Consider the following 12,367-nt stretch of genomic DNA (forward strand, 5'->3'; position numbering starts at 1 on the left):
GATTACATGTTTTATAAAAAATATCAGTACTGTACATTAGTGTGTTTTTTGTTACATTATGTTATTTAGTTATTGTTTATTGCATTGGTGTCGTGTGTGTTACCCTGATGGTGTTTTGTGTTTGTGCAACATCTATTGACTGTGTTTAAGAACAGGTCACTTACGATCCATTTTAAAAATGGATTTGGTAGTTAAAGTAGGTATATTAACATTACATCACTTAATGAAATATATGGTTATAAGTTGCAAAATATACAGGCATCCTGTAAAAAATAGAAACATTGTCACAGTATTTTTTTATTTTTTTTATCATGGAAAGTTGTAAAAACCCAGTAGAGACGAAGGGACATGAAAGCATTCCTCCAAGTTGTGGAATGAATAACTATTTCATAAAATGGACTGATGGCTAATTTTGTCTGATGGCACAAAATTGGAGTAATAATTGCACCCTTTGATGATTTTTACACTTAAGGAAAGTTCATTGGCACAGCTTTATCAGTCTTTTACCCTCTCAACAAGCTGGTTCTGTCCTTCTTGACCTTTGCATGTGTGTGTTGCCAAAGGCATTGTGAATGGCTGAGATTTCCCAAGAAGAAGGATTCTTCTGTCTTAGTTACACTAGTTTTGTTGCCTGCCATATGGAGCACATTAGACAAGGCTTGCCTACTGCAGCTTGGCCTGAAATGAGGGGAAATGTTTAACACAACTGCCAGGATATGTTACAAAATCTAGGCCAAGCGGATACATCAGGAAATGAGAAATTAGTTTATCTTAATGCCTTTACGTTTTGATTGCTCAGGCCTACCTCTGTACCATTAGTCTATCTGTGCTTTACACTCTTGTGCAGACGAGAGCCGTTAGATAATTGTTTGGAGTGGCACAAGAAGTAAAAAGACTGAATGCACATTGAAGAAGCTTTTATTTCATCTTGCTTAGACATGTTATTGCCAGAGTGCGAATTACCCCACCATAATATGGGGGTACTGCTCCTTCACTTCTTCTATGACCATCATGGTCCACTACCATATCAATCCCCACCGTGATCGCCAAGTGCAACATGTGTTGTGCAACACACATACTTCTAAACATGCGACAAACTGATAATCAGTAAGCTACAGAATATCTCATTGTTATTATATATCCAAAAGAGAACTGTTTTGATCAACTCCCAAAAGTTAGATGTTAAGTGCACTGAAATACCATTCTAATTACTAGTAAAAGTAATAACTTTACAAGAAGCCTATTGCCTATTTCAGGGTTTTCCTGGCTCAAAATGAGGCGGAGGTGGTAAAATCATAATAATGTATTTTAATAATAAGATAATTAAATGTGTATTTTTTTGTAGATCATCATATAGCCTAATGTGTTTCCCACATTTTTTTGTTGGTGGAGCTCGGTACCTCTAGGGGGGTCCGGGGGCATGCCCCCCTGTAATCATTTTTTTTTTTACATTTTAAAGATAAATTCATTAATCTGGTGCACTTTGAGTCGCCCGAATCCACTATTAAAAATAAGTAATCCACCCGCAAACTGCCTATATTTAGATATCTGCATCTGATCATCACATTACAATTATTCAAATTCTCAGTGTTAAGCATGATAATATGGTAACATATCACACTGAAGTAGGCTGATTTAAAATGAACATATATTTAAAATAAAAGTTCTTCTTTTGGCAAAATTACATTTCCTTAAACAGAGGCTTTACTTCCTTCAAGCTTAAATTGTCAATGTTTCATTACATCACTGTTTGAAAACACTCAGAATAATTTTTTGTACCTTTATAAAGGGCATTTTCCCCTAATTTTATTAAATGTATGCTCCATCTTTCATTTCAAATTCTTAAATTTTATAAATATATTCAATTAAAATAATTAGACACTAGGCTGTTACCAATAAAATTAAATAATTTACATTGAAAAATTATAACTGTATTAAATTAGATTATTTTAAATATTTTTGAATATACAAATAAGGAATGTTGAAAAGAATGATACTTGCGTTTTGTCATTCAACGGTGACACTTGCTTGAGAAGTTGGTTAAAAATGGTACGGTCCACAATAGGGGTGTCTGAAATCGCTTTACATTAAAATGTTCCTACAGTGAAAATAGGAGTTGACTTGTATTGTAACTGTAATTATATTTTTTCACAATATCAGAAAAATGATCTGACCCCCCCAAAACTGATATTTCTGTCCCTTTGGGGGTTACCCCCTGTAATTCGAACTATGGTTATTGCCAGATATAGAATAACAACTGATGTTTACATGCGTTTTATGTTCCGTCTGCTATGCTCTTATAAAGATATCATTGATTTACATTGCAAGCTATCACAACCATCATAATTTCTGGACATTGACTGTAAATGACAACAACTGTGCCAAATTGTGTTATTTTTCTCCATATTCTCAATATTTCATACACGACTGAAAATAAAAAAGAGATTATGGACACTTAATTTCCCATAATATCATTGCCTGTGTGTTAGATTCAGTAAATTCTTCCTCTTTTCATTCCAGTTCAAATTCAACTTCTGTTAGTCTCTTTCTGTTAATGTCTTTTTGTGTGTGTGTATTGAAAGGCCCTGTAAATGATATTGACTTGTAGATGTAATATACACACTTATGCTGGTTGTTTTAAAAAAAAACATATGGAATGTGTTACAGGGAATTTGAGGAAAGGACCATGTGGTTTGGGAGGCTTACAGACAGATGGCATGTGTCCCGAAGGAACCTCTCCTTGTTGTCTGAACAGTTTTGTCTTTACTCAATTGTTGGCTTTTAAAAGTATATTGGCAGCGCCATGTCTCCAATTACCCCATGTGTCAGATTTAGCTGTTGTGTGTTTTTCTCCTGTATTATTTGAGTACAAAAACTGAATTAAAGGCTGACACGCTGTCCTCTTTGACTTGAAGAGTTTTGTTTAGAAACTAAATATTGTACCAAAATAGTTTTTTTTTTTTTTTTTTTTTATGGCTGGAGGGTTTTCTATGTAGTTGAGCTGGTTTTTCTTGTACTTTGTAGAATAGCATCTGGCAAAAATTAAACTAAAGTGATATTTAGTATCACCAGTGGAAATATTTTTTTGGTGAACATTTTCAGCAATCTGCACTGCAAGTTTTGAGGGCTTATGTAATATTTTCAGATTGCTCAAATGGCACTCAGTCTCATTCACTGTGAGTGAATTTTCTGTCATCTTTGCAGGACTGTGATATGAAGAGTGTGCAAAGAAACGTATTATCAACTGTGTGAAATTGAATAGCACATAACAGGCACAATACCACTATGAACATGAATATCTATGGGTTCAATATGCGTCACATGACTAAACTTACATTTACACAGAGTTTTCAAATGTTTTTGGAGAGCGTTTTCAAAAAGCTTGATTTTCGTTGCTAAAAACACTGTCTCAGTGTTGGACGCAAGGCCAAAACAGAGAGAAAAAAAGATGCGTTTTCAATCAAAAATGTATTAGTGTGGACAAGTCAAGTCAAGTCACCTTTATTTATATCGCGCTTTTTACAATAGAGATTGTTTCAAAGCAGCTTTACAGTGATAACAGGAAAATAATGCAACAAAGTTTGTTTCTAGAAGAAAATCACAGTCCAGCTTGAATAAATTCAGTGATGGTTCATTTTTGTTGCAAAAAAGTTTATATATATATATTAGCCGCTCTGGAGAAAACAGTGATGTCATCATCCAGCTCAGTTCAGTTCTCATATAATGGTGTCAGTGCAGGCAGATCAATAATATTGTTGAATATTAATGTCCCCAACTAAGCAAGCCAAAAGCCAAAGGTGACAAGGCCTCAAAAAAGGCCTTATTTATTAATTTTTTAGATCGAAGCGGCTGTTCAGTAAAGATAATGTAATACTGGAACCTATGAAAGTACTGAAGTGAGAATGAGTTTCCTGAGGTGTGTTTGTGTGTTGTTCTCCACAGTCGAGGCTGGGGCTGGTGTCTGGATGATCCTCCCGTCAGAAACGAGCTGTCGAAGCGTTCGTCTCCCGCTGGTGTCCTGTACAGCGCCGCTCACCAGTGCAAGCTCCAGTACGGGTCAAACTCACTGCTCTGTGACGACGTAGACGTAAGATTTTCCCCTTAAACCCACAAATACCTCCCATTCCCCCTGCAGACACATGTATGATGCCAAACTACTGGGGAAAATGGGTCAGAGGTGTACACAAGTGCAAACAGCGTTCTTAAATTATCTGTTTATGAAGTGCAGATGGAGCGAGACGTTTTCTGCTGGGAACTGTAAAAAAAAAGTAGGCTATAATGTAACCTAATAAAAATATATTAGCGCTTTTTCTTAAGGCCCTTTCGTTCTTCGCCTAGGGGTACAAAGAAGTTAGAAATACATGACCAGCTGTCAGCTGTACTGTTAGCGAACGTCCCGACACTGATGAGAGTGAGGTTTAGATGAATATGTAAATATGTGCTAACAAAATAAACACAACAAGAATGACAGCGGTGAGAAAACAGCAGTTAAGAAAGCATCTGATCATAGCGATATGAATGCAATTCAGCACTCCTTTAAAGTCACGTTTATTTATATAAAGCACTTTATACAATAGATTGTTTAAAAGCAAGCAGCTTTACAGTAATTACTTACAATATCATTCCTATTTGGCACCCGACGCACAGCGGACTTTTCCCTCCACAGACGCACGTCGGTAAATTAGGGAATGAACTTGCGCTCCCGGGGGCGGTTCAGTGAAAAGAGGAGGCGTGTTCCGGCGCAAACGTTCCCTGGTGCTATTTTGCAGTTCCAGAAAACAATTCCGCCACAGACCAGGAAAAACCTAGTCTAAAGTCAGTGGCGCGTTATTCAGATGCTATTTTAAGGGCGCATGCTTGGCCATAATGTAGCGTGTGCACAACACTCATACACTTCGACTCTCTCATCTACACAGAAGCAGCAGTTCCCAATTTTGCAAACCATACATACTTAAGAGGAAAAATATTCCACATGAGGGAAATCATTGTTGTGTCCATGAAGATGTGAAAAAATTGGCATAAATCTAGCTTACACATTTACCCAAATTATTATACGCCTGTTTAACCGAAGCTAATTTGGGTGGGTTTCTCCCATCCCCATACAATGTCACTTCTCTGTGTTTTACGGCCCTGACGAGAACGTCGGTCTCCTCGGCTGTGAACCGCTCCTGGCGTGTGCCTGGCAAATCCGCCGTTATAATAGCAATCCGCCATGGAACAAGCGCGTCTGCTCTTAAAGGGAATGTGAGATGTCGCTCTGATTGGTTTATTTCACGTTACACCCAAACCACACCTATGCGTAATGTAGCTACTTCAGACCAACCCATTTTAGATTTAGGCGCAAGAGTCATTCGCAAGAGTCAGTCGAGATCCACCCACAAAGTTACTTTGTTTGTAAGTATCGAACACCACATAGTTTGATACTTGCATTTCAGATCATTAAAATCGGGCCCTCAGTGTCTCCTTCAATTAGAATTAAAACTTAGATTTCTACTATCAAGCGTCTGTCCAGTGTGTTCATGTTTTTACTTGCGTCTGACCTTGACGAACTGAACAGCAGAAATGAACTGGAGAAGAGTTAAACATAAAAGGGTGGAGCCTCAGAAACACACCCACCTATTACATCATCACCCCGGACCAATGGGAGTTCGAAGGCGTTTGCCAGCCGGTTTAGTTATAAATAACTTTTCTGGAAAATTCTCTTTGGCAAGCTGTTTCGAACTACTAAATTAACTTTATTTTGGCCTGATTTTGTTCAAAATGACATCACAGCAAATTCATTCTTCGATTTTGCTTGAAAGTATACTTTACTGTGAAGCCGGAGTTCAGGTCGCGTAATTCCTGTGCATGACTTTCTTTCATCCATGTAACAGAAAAGAAGAAAAATAGTCGCACAATATGGTGACCAGCCATGCTGGTCTTCTCAACAAAGACGTCTGTCGGGATGCTGTTCTGAATTTGATCTCATTAGGGAAACTTTCCCATTAAGCAACTCATGTACTTTCAGGCCCATGGGCTTCTTAAATATTCTCACTGTTATATTGTGAAGGGTTCAACAAAAACCTCTATTAGTTCAAGTGTCTGGTAAGGCATAGACCACACACACACTTTTCCATCACAGAGGAAGTCTCAGTTACTTACATCAGTACCATCTGATTCCCAGCTGTTTTAGTGGGAAAACAAAAGCACATCATTAGTATAGCAGGGCTTATGTTCCAGCTAGAAGAACTATACTTTGTAAACGGTTTAACATAAAGAGCTCTTTACCTTGAATATTTTTCACCTACAGTAAGCTAGCTAAACAAAGAGGGGGAAAACAGCATATCTTGTTTGAATGGCATCCTGCAGAATTAAAATAGGGAAAAGGGCATCAGATTGCAGGGTTGTATGTCGGTCATGTATGTCAAGTCGCATCAGTGATGTTTTCTGCTTTCTGCTGATAGATACTAGCCATCGTTCAATTACTGTCCAAATGTCACAGAGACACCGGAAGAGTTGCCACTCGCTCCTTCGGACACAGATAAAGCCAGACTTCAGTTTCCTTATCAGGGCTGTTACAGTTCAAGAAATGAAACAGAGGAAATTGCAGAGGTTTAGAAATGCAATTAACGCTTGGGTTTGGTACACAAGATCTGCCATTTCGTGAACGTTTTGAGAACATTAATGCTCTTATAGATATTTACAGCACAAAAAAAAAAATGAAAAAAAAAGTAGCGTTTTGGATTTAAATAGGAAAATTCTTAAGGGTCTATGATTGGATCATTATTGCAGTGATTATTATGTTTCTATCATGTTATATGTTTGGCAACAGTTCTTCTAACCCTAATTGGTGGAGTGTGTTGCTTTAACCCTTCTGCGTCAATTAAAAAAATGTACACATTGGTCAATAGTGGTCAGAAATGTCATTAAATGTGTCAAGAGTGTCATACAAATGTTAAGCTTGGGAGCACAGACTTAAGTGTGGTCTTATTTTAAAGATGACCCTTGGCAGATTATTGTTGTTTAAAAAGTGAATCAAAAAAAGTTATAGAGGTTTAAGTTTATGAAAATGATTTATGAACAATATTTTATATAAAATATATATTTTATGAAATATGTTGAACTCTAAAACTGCTAGAAAATCAAAGCCATAATTTAAACAAGTCGTGTTCCAAATTTGAGGTTGATATCTCAATTAATTTGCTTTCAGTAAGATTTTGTTTGGGTGCAGTACCAAATTTTATGCTATAAAATTATTTTTAAAAAGATGTATGAAGACACATCATGGCAATATTCCAGGATGATAATGTCAAGATTCATCAGGCTCAAACTGTGAAAGAATGGTGGTGAGGAGCATGAAGAGTCATTTCCACACATGAATCGGCTCCTTAAATTCATTGAGAGTCTTTGGGATGTTCTGGAGACTTTACACTCTGTAAAGATCTTGAACAAATATTGATGCACCTCTTGATGGAGATTACATCACAACATTTATTTCCATCAAGAGGTGCATACATTTTTGGTCAAGATCTTGTACTGACAATGCAAGAGTCAAGTGCTCTGTAATTATACGGTTACATAATATAACATATATTAAAAAGCACATTAAAAATGCAATCTAAACAGCCCATGACATCTAAAGTATTTAAATTTTTTGGACAGAATTTAAAATAAAAAAGTTTTATTTTTATTTAATTTTTTTACATTTATAGTAAGTTGTTTTGTCTTTAAATATTACCAATATTTGAAAAATAATTGTCTATCAAATACATTTCCTCAAACGTCAATGTGCCTCATTCATAAAAAAAAAAAAAAAAAAGTTTAATGTGTGAGTAAATTGAGTCATTTTAATGTAAAATTAACTTTCCCGAAAACTTTGACAAACACATTGCAAACATCAGATTCAGATTTGATAGTTAACACTGTAAAAATATTGGCTCATTTGCACTTTTAACGATCTCTGATATTTTGAATTTGGAATGCAGTACCTATTTCCAGATTCCAGAAGAATTGTATCTCGGCCAAATATTGTCCTATCCTAACAAACCATACATCAATGGAAAGCTTATTTATTCAGCTTTCAGATGATGTATAAATCTCAATTTCAAAAAATGTGACTGGTTTTGTGGTCCAGGGTCACATATTGTTAATGATTGAAACCCTTGAAATGACTGGCCCCTTCAGAATATGTGCAGCACCCTGTGGTGTACCGTGGGCTCGACCTGCCACTCCAGGCTGGACGGTGCCGTGGATGGGACCAAGTGTGGAGAGGACAAGGCAAGCCGGGATTTCTGTGGGATTTTCATTTCCCTGCATGCAGTTCACCTGCTAGTTCTCTTTCCCAGTTCCTTGTACTCTGACTAACTGAAGATCTTGGATGTTTGTTTTTGTCAGTGGTGTTTTGACGGGGAGTGTGTGGTGATGGGTTCCCAGCCTGAAAGCGTGAATGGAGGCTGGGATTCGTGGAGCGACTGGTCCGAGTGCACCAGGACCTGCGGCACGGGCGTTCAAAATGCCCAGAGGGACTGTGTCAACCCAGTGTGAGTTTCCTGGTTTCCTCTGTTTCCAGTTTCAGAAAAAAAAAAAAAAAAAAAAAAAAAAAAACACATGCACACACACACACGTTTGTTTTGCTATACTTGTGAGGACATTCCATAGGCGTAATGGTTTTTATACTGTCCAAACTGTAATTCTCTCCCCTTACACTAACCCTACCCCTAAACCTGCCCATCACACACACACACACACACTAACCCTACCCCTAAACCTGCCCATCACACACACACACACACTAACCCTACCCCTAAACCTACCCATCACACACACACACACTAACCCTACCCCTAAACCTACCCATCACACACACACACACACTAACCCCACCCCTAAACCTGCCCATCACACACACACACACTAACCCTACCCCTAAACCTACCCATCACACACACACACACACACACACACACACACACACACACACACACACACACACACACACACTAACCCCACCCCTAAACCTGCCCATCACACACACTAACCCTACCCCTAAACCTGCCCATCACACACACACACACACACACACACACACACTAACCCGACCCCTAAACCTGCCCATCACACACACACACACTAACCCGACCCCTAAACCTGCCCATCACACACACACACACACACACACTAACCCCACCCCTAAACCTGCCCATCACACACACACACACACACACACTAACCCCACCCCTAAACCTGCCCATCACACACACTAACCCTACCCCTAAACCTGCCCATCACACACACACACACACACACACACACACACACACACACTAACCCCACCCCTAAACCTGCCCATCACACACACACACACACACACACACACACTAACCCCACCCCTAAACCTGCCCATCACACACACACACTAACCCGACCCCTAAACCTGCCCATCACACACACACACACACACTAACCCTACCCCTAAACCTACCCATCACACACACACACACACACACACACACTAACCCGACCCCTAAACCTACCCATCACACACACACACACACACACACACACTAACCCCACCCCTAAACCTGCCCATCACACACACACACACACACTAACCCTACCCCTAAACCTACCCATCACACACACACACACACACACTAACCCAACCCCTAAACCTGCCCATCACACACACACATAGGCTTGGGAATCGGTTCCAGGTTCCGGTTTGGAACCGGTTCCAAACGTTCCGATCCATCGGAATCGTACACGTCCAAACGTTAACGATTCCACTAACGATTCCGAATGTTCCGTTCTGTCCATTCCCGCGTCGCGGCACGACGTTACAGTATGCGACTGGATTTTTAAATCCCCCAAAAGCGTCATTCTACACATTTTGTATATTTGTGCGATATTTTTTTCCCAGGATGGTAGGAGAAGGTACTGCCTTTTTCACCTCGGATTGGCTAGAAGGGCTCTCCTCCGATTGTTTATTTGATTTGGCCGTGAAACGTCATCTCTGATGAGAGAGAGAGAGAGAGAGAGAGAGAGAGAGAGAGAGAGAGAGAGAGAGAGAGAGAGAGAGAGAGAGAGATGGTAGTGGTGGTGATGCTGTCGGCTCGCGCGCTAGTCTGTTTTGATCTTCTTTACCGCCAACAGAAGTGATCCATGAACCGCATTATTACACCGTTTTCTAAGGCTACGCGAACTATTTAAAACAATTTACAATCATAAAATAGCAGAGTGCTATCATGAAATCGTAAAGCCTGTGATATGCGCAAAAAATATATGCGCTGTTTTTTTGTTTTAGTTTTTTTTTATACAGAGAAGCATGACGCTTTATTTATATGCGTGCAGATTGTTAAAAGTTCCTCAGCTCTGTTCATAGTAAACGCTGCTCCACACATAGGCTACTCAGTCTCCTCATGTGCTGTTTGTTTAGGTTTCCGATAATGTACGTTTGGGAACGCAAAACCTCGGACGCATATTTCATATAACTGTCATCATTTAAATGCGTGTCAGCATCTCAGGGGGGAGCACAACAAATATGCTCAAACATTTAAATAACATCCATGGCATTAAATACCAGGAGTGCACTATATTGCAGACAGCCTGCGCTCCACAAACAATGGTAGGTTGGCTTATAATTATATCAAAACATTAATGCTAGATGCAAGTAACCAATGATCAGCCTGGAGAGATCAAGGATCCTCCCAGAAAAAGCAGACATGCTTTTTTTTCTGCACAAGAACTGCTAGAAATGTTTAAATGTTAAATGATTAATTGATGAAGTTTTTGTGAAAACAATAAAAGTTAAAGTTAAAATGTAAACCATGATGCGTTGTTTACTCTTTTATAGTTTAGCACACACGACTAAGTGTGATTACAATACAAAGCTTTGTTTTAGAAATGTTTGCTTTTTTTACAAATGTCGGTAACGCTTTAGATTACAGCCCGGAAAGTACTGAGTAATTAAAATGAAAGTACAGTATAACTTTCGGTAATTAAAGTGTACCTATAAAGTACTTACGTGTAAGTATAGGGGAACAATATGTAAAGTCTTGGGAATAAAGGTGTAACAACCAGGAAAATACTGCGTAATTAAAACGAAATTACAGCGTAACTTTCGGTAATTACAGTGTACCTATAAAGTATGTACGTGTAAGTATAGGGGAATTATATGTAAAGTTTTGTGAATAAAGGGGTAACAACCAGGAAAATAACAAATTATTTAGGCAAATTTTTTAGATTATTTAAGTATTTTAGAATCTTACTTTTGGGAGCAATTTAGCGAGTAGGCTACATACACTGCACCTTTTTGTAATAATAGTGTATAAAAATACATAAAAGCTTTTTTTAAATTGCGGGGTACATATCAGTGCATTTATAAAGTAGGCTAATTTGTTATTATTGCAAAGGTGCACTGATTAAGTTTCAAGGCAAGTAAAACTATTGCAACTTTTTATTTTTTTAAATGCTAGGAAAATATACTCTTGTTCCATGTAGTTACAGGGTAAGTGTGACATTGCGGGCTGTAAATTAAAGTGGTGCTTCTTACCCTCTTGTTTCATGTAGTTACAGGGTAAGTGTGACATTGCGGGCTGTAAATTAAAGTGGTGCTTCTTACCCTCTTGTTTCATGTAGTTACAGGGTAAGTATGACATTGCGGGCTGTAAATTAAAGTGGTGCTTCTTACCCTCTTGTTTCATGTAGTTACAGGGTAAGTGTGACATTGCGGGCTGTAAATTAAAGTGGTTCTTCTTACCCTCTTGTTTCATGTAGTTACAGGGTAAGTGTGACATTGCGGGCTGTAAATTAAAGTGGTGCTTCTTACCCTCTTGTTTCATGTAGTTACAGGGTAAGTACAATAAAAACACATGTACACACACAATCTGACATCACTTGGAAAACCTTTATTTGAAAAACAACTTATTTCAAAACAGATTTACAACATATTACACTTCTTATTCTTTATTATTTTTTAAAAATCAACTTTTCATTTCAAATACTAAAGTCCTGACAGAAAGTAGCATGTTTTGTCCTTTTTTGTCCCTCTTGGTCCCATACATGCCAACCCTCCCGATTTTTCCGGGAGACTCCCGAATTTCAAAGCCCCTCCCGAAAATCTGCCGGACCGACCTTTCTCCCGAATTTCTCCCGATTTCCACCTGGACAACAATATTGCTACACAATCCGTTAAAATGAAGTTAATTCGGCCAGCGCTCATACCTGTATTTACATCCTGTTTTCGGTTGAAGTCCAAAGTAGTCGATTGTCGAGTTCACGCGCGTGATCATAGGTAACTAAACATATGCGCGTGAACTCGACAATCGACTACTTTGGACTTCAACCGAAAACAGGATGTAAACACAGGTATGAGCGCTGGCCGAATTAA

At 38.5% G+C, this 12,367-nt stretch overlaps 1 protein-coding gene across 2 annotated transcripts in view; it reads left to right on the forward strand.

Annotated features, from left to right (window-relative positions):
* The window catches only part of adamts7 (a disintegrin-like and metallopeptidase (reprolysin type) with thrombospondin type 1 motif, 7), a 100,895-nt gene that overhangs the window by 30,934 nt on the left and 57,594 nt on the right, over positions 1-12,367 (forward strand). The window contains exons 9-11 of one of the 2 annotated variants that reach the window (XM_082160893.1): positions 3,943-4,087; positions 8,164-8,256; positions 8,374-8,519. In XM_082160893.1, coding sequence (XP_082017019.1) covers positions 3,943-4,087; positions 8,164-8,256; positions 8,374-8,519 — 384 coding nt within the window. The remainder of the gene's footprint in view (positions 1-3,942; positions 4,088-8,163; positions 8,257-8,373; positions 8,520-12,367) is intronic. The other variant, XM_082160894.1, reaches the window with a different exon arrangement.

The sequence above is a fragment of the Leuciscus leuciscus genome (genome assembly GCF_965113295.1).
Source record: "Leuciscus leuciscus genome assembly, chromosome: 2".
NCBI classification, from domain to species: domain Eukaryota; kingdom Metazoa; phylum Chordata; class Actinopteri; order Cypriniformes; family Leuciscidae; genus Leuciscus; species Leuciscus leuciscus.